The sequence below is a fragment of the Heterodontus francisci genome, chromosome 10, assembly GCF_036365525.1.
Source record: "Heterodontus francisci isolate sHetFra1 chromosome 10, sHetFra1.hap1, whole genome shotgun sequence".
Taxonomy (NCBI): Eukaryota; Metazoa; Chordata; class Chondrichthyes; order Heterodontiformes; family Heterodontidae; genus Heterodontus; species Heterodontus francisci.
The window spans coordinates 104,021,492-104,046,674 of record NC_090380.1 but is presented as its reverse complement, the minus strand read 5'-3'; the positions used below and the strand labels follow the sequence as shown (position 1 = coordinate 104,046,674).

Below are 25,183 nucleotides of genomic sequence, written 5' to 3'. Positions count from 1 at the left end.
CAATTACTGTGACTGTTCCTTCCATTTCTTTCTTCTTTGCTCAGAACACTGTTCATTTGTTGGATTGTCACAACACCTTTATTCACATTTAACACAATGCGTAAGTGATGCAGTGGAGTTATTCACAACTGAAGGTCATGAGAGAGAGAAAGGCATTCTATGGAAGAGCATCTAGTTCTCATTTAGCTTTCAGAATGCTCTGCTTATATTATGCTGCTTAATCAGAATTCCCAAATGGGAAAGCATGCCTGAGACTATCAAGGGGTGTGGTGGCATAGTATTATGTTACTGGACCAGTAATTCAGAGGACAGGACTAATGATCCATCACTGTAGCTGGGGAATTTAAATTCAGTTAGTTAAATAAATCTGGAATAAAAAGCTAGTATCAGTAATGGTGACCATGAAACTTCTAGATTGCTGTAAAAATCTGCTTCACTAATATCATTTAGGGAAGAAAATCTGCCATTCCTACCCAGTCTGGTCTATATGTGACTCCAGGCTCATAGTAATGTGGTTGACTCTTAACTGCCTTCCAAAATAGCCTAGCAAGCCCCCTATTAAAGCAAGTCTAAGAATAATAAAATCAGATCTAACAGCACTGTGGATGTACCTACATCACATGGACTGCAAAGATTCAAGGTGGCAGCTCATCACCACCTTCTCAAGGGCAATCAGGGATGGGTAATAAATGCTGGCCTAGCCAGTAATGCCCACATCCGGTGAATAGATAATAAAACTTGGGCCATTTAAGTTGTCAGTGCAGAATACTCTGACCAGATCAGTATTTAAAGCACAATGCATTTTTTTTTAACAAAAATTCCCAAAAGTACATCAGGTCAACCACATTGCTGTGGTTTCTTTTTTTAAAATGTATTTGTTCATGGGATGTGGGTATCACTGGTAAGGCTAACATTAATTACCCACCCCAGATTGCCCTTGAGGTGCTGGTGGTGAGCCGCCGCCTTGAACTGCTGTAGTCCATGTGGTGTCGGCACTCCCATGTTGCTCCTAGGTTCAGTTTTGTTTTTATTAGGTTTTTTTCAGGTTGTTTTTCTTCAGGTTTGCACTTGCTGATGTTCTATATTCAGTATATTCACACCTAATCTGTACTAATGCTTTGTCTTTCAAAACACCATTAACATATTGTTTGCCTTTGCTCTGTGACCTTTTGGTCAGCTATGTGGCCTGGTCCAATCTGCACCTTCTCCTTTGTTATCTCTTGCCCAACCCCCACCTCACTTGTTTATAATCTGTGACTTTTCTAATATTTGTCAGTTCCGAAGAAGGGTCACTGACCCGAAACGTTAACTCTGCTTCTCTTTCCACAGATGCTGCCAGACCTGCTGAGTGAATCCAGCATTTCTTGTTTTTGTTTTTATTAGACTGTTCTATAGCGGATTGATAGCAGTTAAAGAGTCAACCACAGTACTGAGAGTCTGGAATTACATGTAGGATAGACCAGGTAAGGATGGCAGATTTCCTTCCCTTATGTCATTTAGGGAAGAACCTGGTAGTTTCATGATCACCATTTACTGATACCAGATTATTCCAGATTTAGTTAATTACCTGAATTTAAATTCCCCAGCTACCATGGCGGATTAGTAGTCCTGGCCTCTGGATTACTTGTCCAGTAATATTACCAACTCTGCTATCACAAATTCACAACCTTTTCCCTCTCCCAATCTTCTCCCCTTTCTTGCCTCAATCTAGACGAGGCTAGGGCTGTTTGCTTGAATTTCATCACATTCAGATACTTGACAACATCTCATGGACTGCAATTTATTTTAAAAAATGAATAATGCAGGTATAATTTAACTAGTCAACTCTTGGTTGCCTGAACATGCAAGGAGGGGAAAAAAGGCAATAAAAAAGGAAACTACCAAAACCTTGCCCGATATCGGAAAATAAACTTCAATATCAGTGTCTAGGCAACACAAGATGGCAGTATAATGACTGTTTACCATGGTTGAGAAGGGGTGGTTAAAGCTTATTAGCATAGAATACAGGAAGTTTTGCCTTGTATTATACTTTACTTCAGACTGCTTGTTGCTGATACTTGGTGCAAAATTAGGAAATGCTTTTCTTTCCCTAGCACTGAAATTAATTGTTAAATTTTATATTCTTCACGGCAAGTTAAGTATAAATACATTTTATAGAGTTTGCAATGGATGGGCATTCTAAAGCTTGGAGCCTATTTCCCCCATCCTCATATTGCGAATATATTGCATTATCAGACAAGGCACCATGATCAGGAGGCAATGGATGTATTTGGGCAGTGAGAAGGGATTAGGGATATAGTGAGAAGTTGGGTAGGTGGGATTGATTTCACAAGATACTGGCTAGTTGGGCCCAATTGGCCTTTTCCTCCTCCTTGAAAGTCCTCGAATTCTAATATCATCAGTAGGCAGACTGTTGGAAGTCATAGTCTCAAAAAATGGTACAGAAGGAAGCCATTTGGCCCTTCAGAGCTGTGCCAGCTCTTTGAAAGAGCTATCAACGATTAGTCCCACTCCCCGATCATTCCCTGTAGCCCTGTCAAATTTTTCTTTTCAAATATTCATAATATTCACTTTTGAAAATTATTGAATCTGCTTCCATCACCTGTTCAGGCTGTACATTCCAGATCATAACGTTTTGATTTTTTAAATTTCATGTCTCCTCAGTTTCTTTTGCCAATTGCAAGTCAGTCTGAAGACTGAGAGGAATGGGATCAAGAGGTTGGATAGGCTTGGGTTGTTTTCGCTGGAGCAGAGAAGACTGAGGGGTGACCTGATCGAAGTGTACAAAATTATGAGGGGCATGGACAGGGTGGATAGGGAGCAGCTGTTCCCCTTAGTTGAAGGGTCAGTTATGAGGGGTCACAAGTTTAAGGTGAGGGGCAGGAGGTTTAAGGGAGATTTGAGGAAGAACTTTTTTACCCAGAGGGTGGTGACGGTCTGGAATGCACTGCCTGGGAGGGTGGTAGAGGCGGGTTGCCTCACATCTTTCAAAAAGTACCTGGATGAGCACTTGGCACGTCATAACATTCAAGGCTATGGGCCAAGAGCTGGCAAATGGGATTAGGTAGACAGGTCAGGTGTCTTTAATGCATCGGTGCAGACTCGATGGGCCGAAGGGCCTTTTCTGCACTGTATTATTCTGTGATTCTGTGAATAATAAGCTGCACTGTACTATGCTCCAATCAAAATTCTTTGGCCAACCACCTACATCAAGTTGTATTTAATGAAATACGTACAACCTTGACACTTCAGACAATAGAAAAACACAAAATGTAACAATTTGTTTCTTTCATTGAGAAGTGTTGCTGAAAGAAGACACTGTACGTTAGTACTTGGGTACCAGATGTCAACATGATAGGACTGGTTCTCTCCTGCCCCCTGTCCACACGGATACCAAGCAGTCGTGTGAGGCCCTGGAAAGAGATCAACCTCTTTTGGAAATGGCACACACTAGCAGAATTGACAGTTGAGTGTTAAGAATCCAAAGAGAGATGGTGGATTAAAAAAAGTTCTCCTTTCTAAATTTGCAAGAAAATAAAATGCAGAAGTTCTTTATACCAAAGAACAGTGCCATTGGAGAGAGTACTTGCAGCCTGCAAAAGGTTATAGTATAAAGAAAAAAATCATTTAGCCGATGGATCTATGGTTCAATGGATTGTGTACTGTAATGCTGAGCCATCCAGACTCAGGCTCAATCACAGAGCACCTCATCTCAGCAGGGTTGCTATAATGGCCTCATCACCTCTAGTTCAGCAAATCAGCAAGAACCCTTGCTCTTAATGGTTATCTAGTGATTCCTGCTAGACAGTGTGCACTCATGTGCATATGGACTTAAACACACACGGCGAGGGGAGGAACTGGATTGTGCACGACAAATGGGGACACGGGTGCAGTGCAGAATGGCACCTAGTGCACTTGAAACTGTAACTCAGCAGGAGATGGTGCCTTCCAGAGGAGAAAATTGGCGATTGTTTTTTTTCAAAAAAAAAGCAATTTAGAAGTTCGGCTACCCAACCAGTTGTTTCTGGTGGCCTTCCACACGAGGAATGGGAATTCAATTTTCCTTAATGATGGTATCGGCCTCCAAGACAGGGAAAGGTGTAAGCCCCAGGTTCAGATTCCATAAGTGGGTAAAAGCATGAGTGCCCAGATCAACTTCCAGCCTATATTTTAATCACTCTGCCATTGGCAGCCATTCCTTCAGCTGCTTGGGCTCCAGTCTCTGGAATTCCCTCCCTACCTCACTCTCCTCTTTTAAGAAGTTCCTTAAAACCTACCTCTTTGACCAAGCTTTTGGTCACCTGTCCCAAAGTCTCATGTGGCTTGGTGTCAAATTTTGAGAGATAACGTTCCCGTGGAGTGCATTGGGATGATTTTACTATATTAAAGGCAGTATATAAATGCAAGCTGTTGTTGAAAGACAGGCGTTCCAGAGCTGGGAGAAACTGAACATGTGGACCAATCTCCAGGTTCAAAAGAGGTACCGATTTCCAATCTAAATAGTTTTACTTTTTTGTTTCATCCAATTGTATTTAGTTGTTATTTTGTTCAATCAGAAAGAGTGATAAGGAAGTCACTAAAGAAAGTGTGCAGCAGGGTTACTGAACCCACTGTGCAAAGGAGCTGAAGATATACAGCTCATCATCCCCGTTTGTGACTGTATTGGTGTAATGCAACGTCAGTTCAAGTGGTCAACCAGTGCCCAAGTGTAAACAGCACCAATTGTTTCAATTTAAAAAGTGACAGAAAAAAAAACACACGATGCTGGGATTCATTAAAATGTTTGGAACTAATTGAATTCTATAGGCAGCTTTCAGACCTATTGTTTTAAAATTGGAAAAAGATTCAATCATTTTTCTAACTATGTTGGCATTATTCCCTTTCTCTGTAACCTCCACCAGCTCTACAAGATATCTCCGCTCCTTCAAACCTGGCTTCTTGCACATCCTCCATTTTCACTGCTCCATCATTGACGACCATGCCTTCAGCTGCCTAGGCCCCAAGCTCTGGAATTCCCTCCCTACACTTTTTTTTTTACATCTCTATCCCTTTCATCTTTCAAGATGCTCCTCAAAACTTAACTTTTTGGACTGCAGTGGCTCAAGAAGGCCACTCACCAGCATCTTCTCAAGGGCAATTGGAGATGGGCAACAAATGCTGGATAGCCAGCAACACTCACACCCCATGAATGAATTTTTAAAAAAAGTCTTTTGATCACGTCCTAATATCTCCTTATGTGGCTCTGTTTCAAATTTTATCTGACAACACTCCTGTGAGATGTCTTGCAATGTTTTTCTACATTAAAAGTGCTATATCGTTATTCAGATAAGTTCCCTAAATTTTCCAACTCTTGCTTGGCCTTGTATCTCGGGTACAGGCACATGACCTGCTCAGGAGGTTACCACCAAAAGGCAAGACCACACAAAGTCTCTTTCGCCAGGCTTAAGCCACCTCAGGGTTTTGATGGGACTGAGGTTGTGAGTTGAGCAGAACTCAAAAACGGCATCAATCCCTGCTCTGTGCAACATTAATGCTTGGTGGTATTGCTCAGGGCTGCCAGGTCACTCCAAGATCTAGGACACAACTATCAACTTTTAGAAGAGTGTAAAACCAGCAGTATTGGGTTAGGCCATTTCCCAAACCAATGGAATGGAAAATTGGAAGGGGTATTGAATGGTCATCCAATCAACTCCTGCTCATTTTAGGTCCCCCGCCACAGTTTAAAATCCACCCGCAGTCCTTAAAAGGAACAGGAGCCAGAGGGATTTACTCAGAACTGCTCCCACTCCACTGTTGGAAGTTTCATGAAGTGCAGCAGAAGCTCCACAAGACTGGCGGCTAGTCCGTGGAAATTCACGGCCTGTACCTTTCAAAAGGACCGAGGCTAAGATATCCTTGGAGCTTCTCCCATTCCTTGCCAGAAGTGCAGAGGAAATCCCACAAAGCAGCAGCAACTCTCGGATATTTCCCGGCCTAAACCTTGGGATGATGTGACAGCACCAAGCATTGCTGCTGAATATTAATTGGCCAAACCTTCAGTCATTCATAAAATCAACCTGAAACATCACTCAGCACGATACTGTCACAGTAAAAAAAAAAAATGACAAAATATTTTTATAAGAAAGCGTTTGCTCCTTTAGCAGAATTTTGTTCAAAAAGATCTAAAGTCCTATGATTAACAAACACTGTAAATGGCATGCAGATGTAAATGGCTCTTTTGCTTCAACATTCTTTATGTACAGCTTCCAGCTACAGCTTTTAGCGTGAGGGCCCGGTGTATACTGTAGCAACAGAAGAATTTTGTGATGATCAAACATTTTGAAATTTTAAGCCAGTTCTTTGAGTAACAGCTTACTTTGCAAAGAAAAAAGCAACAAAGACCACTTTCTTTCAGCAAGAACTGGGGTCAAGGCCCTTTCAGCCTCTGAGCTCATGGAACTGGACTCAATTGTTGTTTAGCCCTGTGGCTACAGCAATTTGACAAGAGGCATATAATAAACATTGTTGTGCCGTGTGTTGAAACAGAAGTGTAGAGAATGGACTGGGGGGTCAAAAACCTACCTGCACATGAGCTGGTAGAAAACCCAACTCGTTTCTGCGCCCGGTCAAAGACGACATAGAAACCTTCCATCATAGTGGCACCCAAGACCAGTCCGTTGGAGGACGAGGAGATTCCAAATCTATAGCATTCCATCTGGCCTCCAATATCTGCCATTGGCTGGATGTACAACTGTACAGCAACATACACCAGTAAGCTCACCACAGAATACATCCACAACAGATGTTAAGAAATACAGTAGCAACAATTCAAAATAAATTCATATCTGCCATCTTGGACATGACTAGACCACAATGTAGTCAAGCATTTTATAATGACTCAATGCAGTCCTTTAAATCTTCTCACAAACTAGACTCTCTCTCTCCACTTGTAGGCATCAGTGTGAACCATATCCAGATATAAAAAGTACTGTGACTTTCTTACCCATTCTCATCTTGAATGAATGGATAGGGGGGGGGGGCTTAGATTGAATGAATAAGATGCAGGCCCAATCTGTTAAAGATGCTGTTAACTCAGCTCAGGACCTACCTGTGGCAACATGGTGATACGGAAAGATTGGGTAGAATTCTCTCCTCGGAGGTAGATGGAGATTTCGGGGAAGTAGGACCACGGTGTGGCTTCTCGAGCCCAACAGGCCAGCTGGCTGCCTGACCAAAATTCATCGGCAAATTCCTCAATCTGCCAATACAACAATGTTTATTAAAAAGTTTTGCAAATATGGTGCTATGAAAAGGATTGAAAGCTACAATATTAATCTTTGGCCAAGATGATCAAATATTCTGTGAAACACGACTATCCCAGGTCAAAAAGAGTTTGAACTCCATTCAATGTCAAGGGCAGCTCTCTCTGCTAGTTTGTGCTCTCCAGGATCATTCATTTCAGGAGATTAAATAAATTCAATAAAATCCACAACAATGCAAGTAAAATATTAATTGGAAGGAGCTTTTCCATTGGGCTTTTTTTCAGTCCACAGTTACTACAGTGTTGTGCTATGTTTAAGTTTTCATTAAATAACCACCGCAGGTTTTATATTTGGATTCAACACAAACACTATTTATGGTCTTATTTATCTACATTCCATGATCTCAGGTCCAGATCTTTTCCTCACTGGTGTTTGTCTGCTCTCTGTAAAGCCATGTGCAGAGTGTGCCTCTCATAATGGTGTCTGCTCCTTATAGATGTCTGATGATGTCATCAGTTGCATCAGCGGCCTAAGCTCTTAAAAGGTGAAGTTTCTTAAAAGTGAAATCGCCACGACACAATGTTATAGTTACAGTCTTTAATGCCCAAACCTTAGGGTCAATAATTAGATAAGTCAGGAATTAAAATATTCTATAACATACCATTATCTAAATGTATAAAGGAGCTCATTACAAACGTTCTAGTTTTACATCACTTACAACTGCCATAAGCGGGCCTTGTATGACCTCTAATCTGGAGTGAGCAATCTTACTGCCCAACAATATTTATATAGCACCAATAATATAAAAAAAATTCCAAGCTGCTTCACAGGTGTAATCAGACAAAAATTAGATTCACGTGTTGGCAGGAGGGGTGAGGTGGGAATGCGGTCTTGATGGCTGAAGTTGTGGCCACCAGTGGTGAGACAAAGGAAAAGGGCAAGGCACAAAAGGCTAGGGTTGGAGAAATGGAGAATTCGCAGGGGAGAGGTGACAAAGACTGCGAATTGGAAGCGCATTTTACATGATACCTGATAATCATATATCCTCCCTTCACCTCCTTTATTAAGCCAACCAACAAACCCTCTCATATACTATTCACTGCTGCAGTTTTTTCAGTTCTTCTGAAGAATATTTCTCAATATGTTTAAATTCTCGGAGACAGTATTGCAGGTACAAGTAGATAGATATTGCACATTATGCTAATTAGACAACTACTCCTGTAAGGTTGAAAGGTTACATTTGCATAATATGCTAATTATGCACACTACAGTTGACCCAGGACTCAACAAAAGGAGCCATTATGCTAATGAGCCAAATATTGCTTTAGCAGGTAGCTTCCAGAAATTTAGTATTTTGGGGGTGGTTTAATACAAAAGCTGCTGATTGAGTTATATGCTGTTATTAGGCAGGATTAAATGAGAACAGTTTATATTTTTGAAAGCTAAACAATATACTTGGCCCCTCCAAAAAGAGAGTCCTTTTTTTCTTAAAAAATATGTAATGCTCGAAGTGGGGAATATTAAAAGGCATCAATTCGGATAAAGATAAAGCTTTGTCTGCTGTGGCCTAATAATTTGGGTGACAGAGTACTGGAGAAAACTGAATTGCAAGATTTTCAATTACAAGTAGTTATACACCTGAGGCATTGTCTAGAACCAAAAACAAATATGGTTACAAGTGTCAAGTGGCATCTAACACATGGGCTGCAGGGAATGGTCAAGTGACTTCAAATATATTAAAACTGGAAAGATCTTTGAAGGTGGCAGGACATACTGAGAGAGTGCTTAGAGGGAAATAGACTTGCAGAGCTACAGGGATTGAGCGGGGGAGTGGGACTGACGGGATAGCTCTGTGGAGAGCTGGCATAGACTCAATGGGCCGAATTAGTCCTGGTCATAGAGTCATACAGCACAGAAACAGGCCCTTCGGCCCAATGCGCCTGGGCCGACCATCAAGCACCCCTCCAATCTAACCCCATTTTCCCACACTTGGCCCGTGGCCTTGTACGCTATGGTGTTTCAAGTGTTCATCTAAATATTTCTTAAATGTTGAGGGTTCATGCCTCTACCACCCCTTAAGGCAGTGTGTTCCAGATTTCAACCACCCTGTGGGTGAACATTATTTTCCTCAACTCCCCTCTAAACCTCCTGCTCCTTACCTTAAATCTATGCCCCCTGGTTATTTGAATTGACCTCCTTCTGTGCTATAAATGACAAACTACAGATGCTAGAAATCTAGTCATGGAAGCAGTCATTACTACCTGCTCTGGATCCAGTTGCATCCTTCACAGACCTAGCCCTTTTGCGCTGCCACCCCACTGCACTCTATTTACCCCCCAACCCTGCCCACCCCACACTCCCCTTTCCCCTAGTTCTGTACTTGCTTCTAAACTGTTACCTCTCTCATCTTCTTTCAGTTCTGGTCAAAGGACATTGGTCTGAATCATTAACTCGGTTTCTTGCTCCACAGATGCTGCCTGACCTGTTGAATGATTCCCAGCCATGGGAGACAGTGGCATAGTGGTAATGGCTTGAATTTTAAGCCCCCACCAAAGAGCAGGAAGGTGGTGGGGGGGGGGGGGGGGGGGTGCATAAAATGGAGCGGGAGGCTCGGGGAGCCCTTCCCAACCCACTTCCAGCTCCACTTTATGCAGGACGGTGGCAGCTAAAAACTGCCCGCCCGCCCAGGCCAATGAGGCTCTCTGCCGGCCTGGGGAGGGGGGACCCTCATGATCGGGCACCCCTGCTGCCCCAACCACCCCCAACACGCCCAACCCAAATCAACCGCCCTGGCCTTGCTGGGGCCTGACCTATCACTCCCGATGAGGCAACAAAAACTTACTTGCATTCGGGGCTCCCCAACATCTCCCTCGCAAAGCTGGGCTGCACCGCTCCCGAGATGGAGAGCTGCCGACCCGCTAATAGGCTGGCAGCTCTATTAGGCAGGACTTCCTGCCTCAAGCGGGTGGAAGTTCCGCCTCAGAACAATTAAAGGCCGGGGACCCGCAAAACGTGGGTCGGATCCCCAGGTCAGGCGGAAGCGGGTCCGCCACCGACTTTTCAGTTGGTGGATGGGCTCCCATCTGCCAAGGGTAAAATCCTAGTCTGTTACAACTAGTAATCCAGAGACCCAAGCTAATGCCCAGGCAATACCTGTTCAAATCCCACGACAGCTGGTAGAATTTAAATTTAATTAATAATTCAATTAATTAATAAAAATCTGGAATTTAAAGCTAGTCTCAGTAATGGTGCCATGAAACTATTGATTTGTCCTAAAAACCCATCTGCTTCACTAATATCCTTTAGGGAAGGAATTCTATCATCCTTACTGGTCTGGCCTACATGTGACTCCAAACCCACAACAATGTGGTTGACTCGTAACTGCCTTTTGAAATGGCTTAACAAACCGCTCAGTTGTCAAGGACAATTAGGGATGGGCAACAAATGCTGGCCTTGCCAGTGATGTCTGCAACCCATGAAAGAATTTTTAAAAAAGCATTTTTTGTTTCAATCCCATTCTATGTGGTTGACTCTCAACGTTCTCAGGTTAACTCGGACTGGACAATAAACATTGCCTTGCCGGTGTCGCCCTCATCAGAGGAATTAAGAAAAAGTACATTTTCCTTCCTAAACGTGTACTCTGTATTGAGCTCACTTATAGTGGAATCGCAAGGTTAAGTATTTCAAATTCACAGATAACAGGAGATAGTCTGCAGCATTCGTCCTCTGCCCTTTCTTTACCTTCCCACCCTCTTCTTCCCTTCGGTATTAGGAAGGGAGTCACAAGTACTACATTAAAAAGTAAAGCAATTATTCAAGTGGATGTTAAAAAATTATTCAGGGAACAAGAGGTCACGTCACTGCAGGCAAATAATTCTACGATTTTGTGACGCAGAGCATCCAGTCTTGTACTAGCTCTTATTTCCTCAGGTTATGCATCGGAAGACTGAAGCCTTCATCTCTAAACCACAAGCTCCACATCGTTACAACTGATTCCAATTCCATGCTCCTCCTCCTCTGTCTCTGGTTGAACCAGACTGCTTCAGAAATCAGCACCCTAAGTGTTCAGTAGAACCTCCATAAATCTATGGTGTTTTATTCAGCAGCTCAGATCAGTTAATATGTTTATAAATCTTTACTTCTCCACTTTGATATCCAAAAAGAGCCAAAAATGACAAATTAGGAAAACCCATCAAGGGCGGTTGTTGGTATCACATCCTGATTCAGCACCAATTTTTTTTTTAAGAAGCAAGAAAGGAGAATCAAGATATTTTCAAGTCTGAAACTATTAATAGACCCCTCAATAAGTTATTAAGTGCCAACAGTGTCCAGATTCAGTTAACCCTATGAGAATAGTATGGAATCTACTCTTGGCCTACCCAAAGGCTGCACTGAAGGGAAGTTCTACCCATGATGAACAATTCAAAAAACATTTAAACTAAATGACATGACATTGAGACAAGAAGAAATTATAAAGTCAAATGTTATTACAAGCTTGTAGTAACCAGTGACAGCTAATCCAACTCAAAGACTAAAGTACCCACTCCATCAATTGAAATGGTCCTCTTTGATCTCCAATAAGAGCTCATGGCCATAGTTTAACCAAATGTCATTTCCAGCTCTCTATTTGTTTCTCCCGTTATGTGAATAAGAATTAATGCCTTCCCAGACCTCCACATTTTTACCAAAGTTCTCATTAGACTGCAACATCCAAGGTCTCAGTATTGCTATCACTATATAAAAAATGTTTTTTTTTATATAAAAGAGATACAGCACTGAAACAGGCCCTTTGGCCCACCGAGTCTGTGCCAACCACCCATTTATACTAATCCTACATTAATCCCATATTCCTACCACATTCCCACACCACCTACCTATACTAGGGGCAATTTATAATGGTCAATTTACCTAACAACCTGCAAGCCTTTGGCTGTGGGAGGAAACCAGAGCACTCGGCGAAAGCCCACGCGGTCACAGGGAGAGCTTGCAAACTCCGCACAGGCAGTACCCAGAATTGAACCCGGGTCGCTGCAGCTGTGAGGCTGCAGTGCTAACCACTGCGCCGCCCAAGAGACTATACAAGAGAATATACAAGAGACTATTATAGTAAAACATCCCAAGTCACTTCAGGGGAGTGTTATCAGGCATAATTGGACACTAAGCCACATGAGATATTAGGGCAGCTGACCAAAAGCTTGGTCGAAGAGGTAGGTTTTAAGGAGCACCGTAAAAGGAGAGAGAAGTAGAGTGTCAGAGAGGTTTAGGGAGGGAATTCCAGAGCTAAGGGCCTTGGCAGCTGAAGGCAGGGCCACCAATGGTCGCTGAACTTCACTCGAACAGCAGCTTTTCTAGTTATCCACCATTAGCAGGAAGAAGGACAGCTTGAACGAGTTATTAACTAGCCGTTACTTTCAATAGCTCATATTGCTCCTGTAGATTAGAGGGATGTGACATCAGAAAAACAAAGGTGAGGCAAGATGAGAGTCTGTTTAAACAGGTGTGCAAATAGAGAGGGGGACAGGATGTGTGGAGGAGTGCTATCCAGACCAAAATATACATATGCCGGCCTATTTTCCTTTACTCAAATATAAATTCATACCAAAAGAGCTTGGGGCACAACAAGTCAGTTCAATTGAAGTGGTTATGTTATCATTGTTGCTCTAGTCAAATTCAGAAAGCCATAGCTTTCCTAAAAGCATAGCAAATTAAAAAGAAAAGATGAACAGAGCCATGGTTAAATATTTCTCAAACCAACACATTGAGATTCAGATCCTATGACTCATGACAGCATCTGAACTCAGTGACAAGCTGCCCTACAAGCATCATACTCTGTGGTACCGAGTGCCCCAAGTTGATGACTCACTTGCAGCTCTTTGAACATCCTATTAGATCAGATCAGGTTATTGATCTTGGCAGTTTGAAGAAAAAGGCACCCAACAAAGTCAATGAGATGCTGGAAGGATGCCATCTCAGCTGCACTTCAGGAGCCCTTACTTGCAGTCAGGAGAAAGCAGACGTGTCTGTTGTTTACCCTATGCCTCACCAATGTGAACAGTCTGAGGAGGAGAAATTGAAGATTATTTCCAACACAAAAAAAACTGAAAAGCTAGCAACCCAAAAGCTCCCTACACTAATTAGCAACAGCAGAAGTAAAAGGTCAAGTACTGGCACCTCCAGCTCACATAATTACAGCACGACACTGGCCAACTACTCTAATTAATGGAATTACTGTGACACCAGGTGGAACTCAGATGGGCCACTCAGTTAGGGACATAACTTAAACAAGGGAGCAGTAAAACAAAGTCACGAGAAAACTGCCATTCATTTTAAGCGACAGAAGAGATTTAATGAGGTGGATTTTGACTATTGTCGCACCCTCAAGTTCAGCTTAATGATGAGCTGCATTCTTAGTACAAGAGTCAAACACCTTCCTACAGAAAGTATGAGCATGTGGCCTTCAATTTGTTTCTTCAAAACCTGCCGCTTGTAACGATACCAAAATATTTTAACGGACCTGTGTTAACTATACTAAAATTTGAGCTTCAGGGCTAACTCATCATGGCAATGCTCCTGCAGCACAGCCACACTCAATGGAATGAGTCATGGAGGGTCAGCAAGCCAGATTCATAGTGCTGATTTGCCAGTGATTGAAATCTATCACTGGACAATGGGCAGTGCCATGAATTAGATCCACCCATCTCTGATCTGCACTCCTGCCAAACAAGGCTCTTGGCCAAGAATACAATTTCACTGCATTTAACCTTTTTAAAAAAGGTACTGAAGGCCTGTGCTCCAGAACTTGCCGCACCCCTAGCCAAGCTGTTCCAGTACAGCTACAACACTGGCATCTACCTGGCAATGTGGAAAATTGCCCAGGTACGTCCTGTACACAAAAAGCAGGACAAGTGCAATCCAGCCAATTACCGCCACATCAGTCTACTCTCAATCGTCAGTAAAGTGATGGAAGGTGTCATCGACAGTGCTATCAAGCGGCACTTGCTTAGCAATAACCTGCTCAGCGACGCTCAGTTTGGGTTCCGCCAGGGCCACTCAGCTCCTGATCTCATTACAGCCTTGGTTCAAACATGGAAAAAAGAGCTGAACTCACGAGGTAGGTGAGCATGACTGTCCTTGACATCAAGGCAGCATTTGACAGAGTATGGCATCAAGGAGCCCTAGCAAAACTGAGGTCAATGCGAATTAGGGGGAAAACTCTCTGCTGGTTAGAGTCATACCTAGTGCAAAGGAAGATAGTTGTGATTGTTGGAGGTCAATCATCTGAGCTCCAGGACATCACTGCAGGAGTTCCTCAGGGTAGTGTCCTAGGCCCAACCATCTTCAGCTGCTTCATCAATGACCTTCCTTTAATCATGTCAGAAGTGGGGATGTTCGCTGATGATTGCACAATGTTCAGCACCATTTGTGACTCCTCAGATACTGAAGCAGTCTGCGCAGAAATGCAGCAAGACCTGGACAACATCCAGGTTCAGGCTGATAAGTGGCAAGTATCATTCGCGCCACACAAGTGCCAGGCAATGACCATCTCCAACAAGAGAGAATCTAACCATCTCCCCTTGACATTCAATGGCATTACGATCGCTGAATCCCCCACTATCAATATCCTAGGGGTGACCATTGACCAGAAACTGAATTGGAGTTGCTATATAAATACCGTGGCTACAAGAGCAGGTCAGAGGCTAGTGTGAACCATCTATCAGATGCACTGCAGCAATGCACCAAGGCTCCTTAGACAGCACTTTCCAAACCTGCGACCTCTACCAACTGTAAGGACAAGGGCAGCAAATGCATGGGACCACCACCATCTGCAAGTTCCTCTCCAAGTCACACACCATCCTGACTTGGAACTATATCGCCGTTCCTTCATTGTTGCTGGGTCAAAATCCTGGAACTCCCTTCCTAACAGCACTGTGGGTGTACCTACCCCAAATGGACTGCAGCGGTTCAAGAAGGCAGCTCACCACCACCTTCTCAAGGGCAATTAGGGATGGGAAATAAATGCTGGCCTGGCCAGCGATGCCCACATCCCATTAATGAATTTTTTAAAAAACACATGGCGTAAGGGGCAACATATTAGCATGAATAAAGGACAGGTTAGCTAACGGGAAGGACAGAGGAGTAGGGATAAAAATTGTCTTTTTCAGGATGGCAAGTTGTAACTAGTGGAGTGCCACAAAGATCAGTGCTGGGGCCTCAACTATTTGCAATTTATATCAAATGACTTGGATGATGGGACCAAATGTATGGTAGCTAAATTTGTTGATGACACTAAGATAGGAAAGTAAGCTGTCAAAAGAAGGTAAAGAGTTTACAAAGGGATATAAGAATAGAAAAGCTGTATACTAATTAAATGGAGATATTTTGCAGAATTCAGTGCAGAGGGATCTGGGTGCCCTGGTACATGAATCTGCAGTATTTTGCTTTTGTCCCTGGTTTTCAAGTTTGCTGGCCAAATAAAGCTGTATTTCTAGATCAAGCTGATCAATTTAATGAGAGATAACCAGCAATGCAAGTGCTCATGTGTCAGACAGGATGTTGAGGTGACCAGGGATTGATATACCATTAACTCCTGTACAGGTGGTACTAACAGCTCAGTCTACAAGCATGCACTCACCTGTTCTTTGCCCACTCTGTCTGCTTTCCTGTTTGCCCATGGCATAGCTGCAAAATGGCTATGGTGTGTGTTAATGGCCAGCAGGAGTGTTGAAAACAAATTTCTCGCTCTCTTGTGACTAGTAGAATGCTTGATCTCAATGTGCATGGCCACTGGAGTGCACAATTAGAAAGGGGAGACTGGGAACCAAAAGCCAAGGAGAACTGAACGCTGAAAGAAAACTTCTTTCGATCTGCAGGTGAATGTGAATCTGCTGTTTGAATAAATGTTTGGCTGAAAGGTATGGGGTGGAGGAAGAAGGGAAGATTTTGTGCACAGGCTGCCCAATAAAAGGTGAATTTATAAGTTCAATGCAGTCCACAACACATTGGTGTTGACACAATTCACCAGTTGGGTGGTAAAGCCATTATAGGTTGTAGGAACTAAACATTAGCCCCAGATATTCCAGAGGATTCGGAGCACATTGATAGTTACAAGGCTAAAGTAAAGTATGTTAAAAAGTAGCAGCATATGATAAATGCTGGAAACTGAATCAAATACAGTCCCCATCACTTACACCATCCACGCTTATGACAGGCAACAGTCTTTACCAGACAGTTAGTTAATGCTCAGCATTGTCCATCATAGTAGCTCTCTGGTAAGGAGATCTCGAACTGGCTGTTGCTTGTCAATCTCGGAACAACAACGACAGAGGTATCAAGCTGCTGGGCAGGATGCTAATTTACACCCAAGATCTACGCACTAGGAATTCATGAGCTTGTTTGTGCCAGTACTGGAGAGGGAAAGGAATGAAGAAAAGTCATAATGGACCAAGGAAGAAAGATCTGAGGAAAAGCTCTGCTGGGCCACTTGATAGACCAATAATCAGCTTTTAAACAATGAAGTCCACAGCCCAAATTTTCAACACGGAGAAGGAAATGTGGTCAGTGCATTGAATGGTGAAGAATATACAACATTTATTCAGATACAAGTGGCATATTCTCAACAGGCCAGTGGCAGTGACAAGTCTCTTACCTTTGAGGTTTGTTTGATTGCTGCTATGACTGCAAAAAACACGTTCGTTGGTAGGCGCAGGAGAGTGGTGCCACTGTCCACAATGGCTTTGTCAGAGTTGTACTAGGGAGGGAGAACAAATAAAAAAAAAAAAATGTTAGTGAGCACATTGTAAAGCGACAGTTCCTGCAGCAATGGAAACTACACATAGCAATTTTGGAATAGAAGCAGGACTAAGGATGAGCAGTAAAAGAGATGGAAATGCAGCATTTGATGTGGCACTATCAACAACAGGTCAAAGCAAAACAGATCCACACATAGAATTTCAACAGACCAAACTATTTCCCATTTATTGCCAATGATGATCCCAACCAAATCCAAGAACTGAACTAGGCCCAATAAGCAAGGGTTTAAAAGAATGGGGTTAACGAGCTCTGCATGCCAAGTGTACCAACCTACTGTGACACAGCACCTAGAGAAAGCAGCATGTTTTGCAATCTTATGTCAATATGAACTGAATTCCTGGCGCACTTTAACTATCAGCTATGGTTCAATGGTAGCATACATGCCATTTTCAGTCAGAAGATTGTGGGTTCAAGTCTCACTCCAGGGATTTGAGCACATAATGTAAGCTGGAGTCTCGCCCCCTCCACGCGCTGCCCTCAAGTACACTTTAGTACTGAGTGAGTACTGGACTGTTGGAGGTGCTGTCTTTCGGAGGAGATGTTAAACCAAGACCCTGTCGACCATCTCAAGTGGATACGAATGATCCCGTGGCACTATTCAAAATAGAACAAGTTTCCTGACCAATTTTTATTCCTCAGCCAACTTCAAAAAACAGATTATTTGGTTGCTTCTTATTGCTGTTTCAGAGAGCATGCTGTGCACAAATTAACTACCAGGTTTCCAGACATTACAACAATGATTATACTTCAAAAGTACTTTGTCAGGTGTCATTTGTCATTTTGGGATATCCTGAGGTTGAGAAAGGTGCTGTATAAATATAAGTTCATCCATCTCAAATAAGTAAATGGTAAAGCACTTACCAGAGTCTAAAAACCACCTTATAAATAAATGCAAGTTCACTCATTCTATCCAATATAAAAATGTGAGTGAAAAACCTTTTTCCCCAACATATACTTTATTCATAAAAATCTGTAAAAAATACATTACAAACAGTCCAAAACAACACCAAGTTGACATTCCAAAAGGAAATCAGTTTTCTTCAATACGATCATGAGTTGCCTCACAACCCTTCCATTTCATTTGCCATGTACATTTTACAACAAAACCATATTTGGTGTAGACAGCCCGAGGGGTTTCCCAAGGGTCCAGACCCTCATTTCACTTTGGTGGGAGGACCTTACACAGTGGTCTTTCCCCATTGAGCCTTTGCAGCGGCTGCCCCAAGCTTCAGTGCGTCCCTCAGCACGTAGTCTTGGACCTTGGAATGTGCCAGACTGCAACACCTGGTCGTGGACAACTCTTTGCGCTGGAAGACCAGCAAGTTTCGGGCAGACCAAAGGGCGTCTTTCACCGAATTGATGGTCCTCCAGCAGCAGTTGATGTTTGTCTCGGTGTGCGTCCCTGGGAACAGCCCATAGAGCACAGACTCCTGTGTTACAGAGCTGCTTGGGATGAACCTCGACAAAAACCACTGCATCTCTTTCCACACCTGCTTTGCAAAGACACATTCCAGAAGGAGATGGGCAACCGTCTCTTCCCCACCACAGCCACCGCTAGGGCATTGTGTGGAGGGGGTGAGACTTCGGGCGTGCAGGAAGGATCTGATGGGGAGGGCTCTTCTCACCACCAGCCAAGCTACATCTTGGTGCTTGTTTGAAAGTTCTGGTGATGAGGCATTCCGCCAAATGACTTGGGCAGTCTGCTCGGGGAACCATCCGACAGGACCCATAGGGCCTTGAGGACATTCTCTGCAGACCACTGCCTGATAGATTGGTGGTCAAAAGGTGTTTTCCCGTGGAAACATCCCCACGAAGGATAGGTGGTACGGCATGGTCCAACTGGATGGAGCGTTCCACAGCAATGTGACCAGACCCACCCTTTGCAACCCCGGGGACAGATAGAACCTCAGCAGGTAGTGACACTTGGTGTTTGCATACTGGGGCTCTAAGCACAGTTTGATGCAGCCGCACACGAAGGCGACATTGGGTACATTTTTCCCACCCTTATCCAGAGGTTTGAACATAGTATCCCACCGAACCCGGTCAATTTTGGACCTCCAGATGAAGTGGAAAATGGTTCGGGTGACTGCCATGGCGCAGGAACAAAGAACAAAGAAAATTACAGCACAGGAACAGGCCCTTCGGCCCTCCAAGCCTGTGCCGATCCAGATCCTCTATCTAAACACGTCGCCTATTTTCTAAGGGTCTGTATCTCTTTGCTTCCTGCCCATTCATGTATCTGTCTAGATACATCTTAAAAGACGCTATCGTGCCCGTGTCTACCACCTCCGCTGGAGTGGGGGTATGGGCCAGACCTGCGCCATATACAACAACGTGAGTGCCTCGCACCTGATGACCTGTATCTTACCCACAATGGAGAGAGAACGCTGCTCCCACATGCTCAGTTTATGGTGTACCATGGCTACTCGCTCCTTCCAGGTTTTGACACACACCCCAGCCCTTCCAAACCATATTCCCAGCACCTTCAGGTAGTCTGACTGGACGGTGAAGGGGACAAAGGATCGGTCAGCCCAGTTCCCAAGAGCATGGCCTCACTCTTGCCGTGGTTGACTTTGGCTCCAGACGCCAGTTCAAACTGGTCGCAGATGATCAGTCTGCGAAGACAGCAGATCAGAGCAGAAGACAGCGACGCCGTCCATGTACAGGGAGGTTTTTACCCGAGTGCCTCCACTGCCTGGGATTGTCTCCCCTCTTATGCCCGCATCCTTCCTAATGGACTCAGCAAAAGGTTCGATACAGCAAACAAACAAGACCGGGGAGAGAGGACAGCCCTGTCTGACTCCAGATTGGATCGGGAAACTTTGATTCTCACCCATTGATTGAGACTGCGCTACTGATGTTTGTGTAGAGCAATTTGATCCAATTGCAGATTCCCTCGCCAGACCCCATTTTGGAGAGCACGCCCATCATGTATGTGTGCGATATCCTGTCAAAAGCCTTCTCCTGGTCCAGGCTGATGAGGCAGGTGTCCACCCTCCTGTCCCGTACATAGGCGATCGTATCCCTGAGTAGCGTGAGACTATCAGAGATCTTCCTGCCAGGTACAGTGCACATCTGGTCAGGGTGAATCACCAACTGCAGAGCAGACTTGACCTGACTGGTGATGACTTTGGACAGAATCTTGTAGTCAACATTAAGCAGTGAGATGGACCGCCAATTTCTGATTTCCGCCCTCTCCCCCTTCCGCTTGTAGATGAGGGTGATGATGCCTTTCTTCATAGATTCTGACATGCTGCCAGCCAGAAGCATACTCTCGTATACTTCCAGCAGGTCCAGGCCGACCTAGTCCCACAGAGCCAAATACAACACAACCGGTAAACCATCACTTCCAGGAGTTTTACTCATCTCGAAGGACTGGACGGCGTTTGTTAGCTCGTCCAGAGTTAGTGGTTTGTCCAGTCTCTCCCTCATGCGGTCATCTAAGACCTCCATGATAGATGACAGGAAGGACTGGGAGGCTCTGCTGTCTGTGGGCTTCACGTTGTACAGCCCAGCATAAAAGTATTTGCTGAACCTTAGTATGTCGGACTGCGAAGACGTTACCGAGCCATCCTCTTCCTTCAGGTTGCTGATCACAGAGCTCTCTCTCTGTACCTTTTGGAAGTAGTAACGCAAGCACGTCTCATCCTGCTCAATGGAGCGGACTCTGGACCGGAAGATGATCTTGGAGGCCTCCGTGGCAAAGAGCAAGGCCTGCTGGCTCTTCACCTCATGGAGGTCCTCCTTGACCTCGACCCCCATCAACTGCAGCCGGAGCAGATTTTGCTAACTTTTCTGGAGTCGGGACATTTTCCTCTGTCTCTCTCTCGCCCGAGCATCTTTGAAGATAAAGAACCTCTTGATATTCTCCTTGATCGCCTCGCACCAGTGAACTGGAGACTCAAAGAGGGGTTTCACAGTCCTCCAACCTTTGTAATCCCTTTTGAGCTCCTCAATGTTCTCTGGGGTTAGCAGTGTAGCATTGAGCTTCCATGTCTCCCTGCCAATCTGCTGGTCATCCTGTAAGTGACAGTCAGATAGCAACAGGCAATGGTCAGAGAAGAACACTGGCTTGACGTCGGTGGATCTGACCGTGACAGCACGGGACACAAACAGGAAGTCAATCCTGGAACGGGCAGACCTGTCCGTTCTTGACCATGTGTATCTACGCTGCGCTCCGTCTGCAGGTTTGCTGAAGACGTCGTGCAGTTTGGCATCTTTTACTGTTTCTATTAGGAATCTGGACGTAGCGTCCAATTTGCCGTCATCTCTGCCGGATCGTCCAGCTGCATCAAAGATGCAGTTGAAGTCACCGCCTAGAATGACCGGCCTGGACATCGCCAGCAGCAATGGGAGCTGCTGGAAGATAGTCAGCCGCTCCCTGCATTGAACTGGGGCGTACACGTTGATCAACCGGAACGGAGCATTGTTGTACATTACATCTGCTATGAGGTGACCGCTCACCACCTCCTTAACTTCGGAGATGGTGAAGTTACCTCCCCGCAGCAGAATACCCAGGCTGGAGGAACGGCAATCATTACGCCCTGACCAGATCGATGGCCAGTGGGACCACCATCGCAGCCATTGCCTGTAGGTGCTGAGGTGTGGTATTCCACACTCCTGCAGAAACAGTAGGTCGGCTTTGACCTTGGTGAGGTAATCCAAGGTTGAAAGACATCGCGTAGTGAATTTAATGTGACGCACATTAATGGAAGCAATCCTTATACCCATTTTTTTTTTTTTTTAAAAGTTAGTTGTTGCTTCCCATACCATTTGTCCTTGCTAGTCCCAGTCCTTCGGGATGTTCCTGCATACCCATAGTGTACACAAGCTGTTTCACGATCATTGGGCTCAGAAACTCCTCCTGGTTTTTCATGCAGGGTTTGTTCTGCTGGGGTGACATCGCGGGGGGGGGTTTTGTAGGCCGCAAGGATTGGGCTGTCCTCTACTGTTCCCCTTTGTTCCTCCTCAAAAATATCACTGCTCCCGGCTTCCCAGAGCTGGGATGCGCTGGGCATGTCGCTAGGTTCGGCACTTTGGGTTTGGGGCATGCCGGGCCCATCACAGCTTCCAGTGCCCTGGGGCTGGGGGGCTTTATCTTCCAGCTTCTTTGAGTTCTGCCTCCTCTTCTGAAGGTGCCGTCGTTCTGGCACTCCCTCGTCCAGTGAAGAGGAGCTGCTGTAGTCGGTCTCAGACAGTAACCTCCTCTTGCCACTAGTTTGGGTGGCGGCCTGTTCTGCTTTTGGAGGTCTTTTCTTTGTGGTTTTCCTTTGTACCACTTGCCACTGATCTGTTTGTCCATCTGCTGCCTCCTCCTCCATTGATTCTTGCCTGTGGAGGAGGGGTTTCCGGGCGCAGGGTAGGTGCTGGGTCGCTGGTTTCAGCTGCCTCCCCTCTCTTCTTCTCAGGTAGGCCTTCCTCGCTGCAGAGAAGGTTGCTTGTCTCCTTTCCAGCACCGGACGCCTTCGTCGTTCCGTCTGCCGGCCTTTTCTTGGACCTTGCCGCCTGAGCATAACTGAGGCAGCGTTTGGGGCAGGTTTTGTAGAGGTGGCCTGCCGCACCACACAAGTTGCAACACTTACTCTGCTTACAGTCCTTGGTCTGATGGTCTTGCTTCTTGCAGACAATCGTGCTGTTAGCTGCCATGTGATCAGATTTGCCACAGGTGTGACAAACTCTGGGCTGCCCAGAGTAAACCAAGAAGCCTCAACATCCCGATAGCAAAGCTGGAGGGAGGGTGGACGATGGCTCCAGTGGCATCGACCTTCAAGGTCACCTTGACCTGCCGCTTGCTGGTCCAAATCCCAAAAGGGTCCTTGACATCAGTGCTGCTGCCAGCCACCTCGACGTTCCTGGCGAGAAAGGGGAGTACATCCACCACAGGAACATGGGGGTTGTCGAGGTGAATCGTCACCACCCGGTCACGTTATGACGGAAGTGTGAATATTGGCTCCACTGAAAGGATGGACAGTGACGCCAGGTTTCCCTTTCTCCTTGAAAACCTTCAGGAACTTGATGCATCCCGCCACATTCTTGAACGTCACGTCGCAATATCCACTGCTGGGAAAGTCCTGCAGGCAGAAGATGTCCGTAGATTGGAATCCACAGCAATCGATGAGGATTTTCATGATGAAGAAGGTGCGATCAACCGGTACATCGCCTTCCTTGTCCTTCACCACCACCCGAACGGTGTTACGCACTCCCTGGCCTGAAGCTCGAAGATTGGTTATAGCCATTTTACTCAAAGCACACCCAGGATCAAAAGCCACCGATCATGGTTTCTCCCCTGCCAGGTAAGTATTCTGTGCAGACCACTGCCTGATTGAAATACTAAAGCGATCTATCTAGTCTGAGACCTTCAGAGCAGTGTGTCCCTCACCCATCCCCTTCAAGAATTCCTAGCAGTCTGAGAAAGTTTAGGTATAACCCATTTCACCTGCTGAATTCACACAAAGGAAACCTGTTTGAGTTAAGTAGGTTAAGCAGCATTAATACACTGCAAGATATTTTCGAACAAAATACATTGCTGCAGCTTGGATCTGCTGCATAGTTCAATATCCCGGAACTACATAACTTAAAATCCAAGTGACTGATTGTTTCTTAGCAACAATTCAGTCAACCAACACCACTGCTTTGTAAAGTTTATGAGTCACCCCTTACCTACAGAATGCAGAGATCTGGAGTTGGGGTGGGGCAGATAAGAACTGGTTTGGAAGCCAGTTTAACAATTAAATTTAATAACCCCTCAGTTTTCTTCCCTAAAGGTGCGAACAACAAAGGCTGTACACACAAGTGGCCGCCCTTCATATTTAGTGAATGTCCACAGGCTATTCAACTGTGGGGGCTTTGGTCAAGCTCAATTCTGTCTACATTCAACAACTGTACAGGTGCCAGAGCAATGGGACAACAGCCAGGAACGCACCTATCCCACCCACAGCAGGTTATTTTTGGAAGCTGTGCTACGTCAACCACCACTCAACCCACAGACAGCAGAGCCTCCTAGTCCTTCCTGTCATCTATCACAGAGGTCTTAGATGACAGCATGAGGGAGAGACTGGACAAGCCGCTAACTCTGGATGAGCTGACAAAGCCCGTTGAGTCCTTCGACACGAGTAAAACTCCCGGAAGCAATGGCTTACCGGTTGAGTTGTACTCAGCCCTGTGGGACTGGGTCGGCCTGGACCTGTTGGAAGTATATGAGATTATGCTACTGGCCGGCAGCATGTCAGGATCCATGAGGAAAGGCATCATCACCCTCATCTACAAGCGGAAGGGGGAGAGGGCGGAAATCAGAAATTGGCGGCCCATCTCACTGCTTAATGTTGACTGCAAGATTCGGTCCAAAGTCATAGCCAGTCGAGTCAAGTCTGCTCTGGAGTCGGTGATCCTGATCAAACCTGTACTGTACCGGGCAGGAAAATCTCTGATATTCTCACGCTACTCAGGGATACGATCGCCTATGTATGGGACAGGAGGGTGGACACCTGCCTCATCAGCCTGGACCAGGAGAAGGCTTTTGACAGGATATCGCACACCTACATGATGGACGTGCTTTCCAAAATGGAGTTTGGGGAGGGAATCTGCAATTGGATCAAACTGCTCTACACAAACATCAGTAGCGCAGTCTCAATCAATGGGTGGGAAACGGAAAGTTTCCCGATTCAATCTGGAGTCAGACAGGGCTGTCCTCTCCCCCCGGTCTTGATTGTTTGCTGTATTGAACCCTTTGCTGAGTCTATTAGGAAGGATGCGAGCATAAGAGGGGTGACAATCCCAGGCAGCGGAGGCACTCCGGTTAAAATCTCCCTGTACATGGACACTGTCGCCGTCTTCTGCTCGGGTCCGCTGTCCGTGCGCAGACTGAAGAACATCTGCGACCAGTTCGAACTGGCCTTGGGAGCCAAAGTTAACCACGGCAAGAGCGAGGCCATGTTCTTTGGCAGCTGGGCCGACCGATCCTTTGTCCCCTTCACCGTCTGGTCAGACTATCTGAAGGTGCTGGGGATATGGTTCGGAAGGGCTGGGGCGTGCACCAAAACCTGGGAGGAGCGAGTAGCCAAGGTACAACACAAGCTGAGCATGTGGGGACAGCGATCTCTCTCCATTGTGGGCAAGAACCTGGTCATCAGGTG

The 25,183-nt window shown here is 45.2% G+C and overlaps 1 protein-coding gene across 1 annotated transcript in view; it reads right to left on the bottom strand.

Annotated features, from left to right (window-relative positions):
- Positions 1 to 25,183, bottom strand: part of bace2 (beta-secretase 2) — a 62,227-nt gene that overhangs the window by 3,685 nt on the left and 33,359 nt on the right. The window contains exons 6-8 of the mRNA XM_068041202.1: positions 16,888 to 16,989; positions 7,088 to 7,237; positions 6,562 to 6,730 (exon numbers count right to left, since the gene is read on the bottom strand). Coding sequence (XP_067897303.1) covers positions 6,562 to 6,730; positions 7,088 to 7,237; positions 16,888 to 16,989 — 421 coding nt within the window. The remainder of the gene's footprint in view (positions 1 to 6,561; positions 6,731 to 7,087; positions 7,238 to 16,887; positions 16,990 to 25,183) is intronic.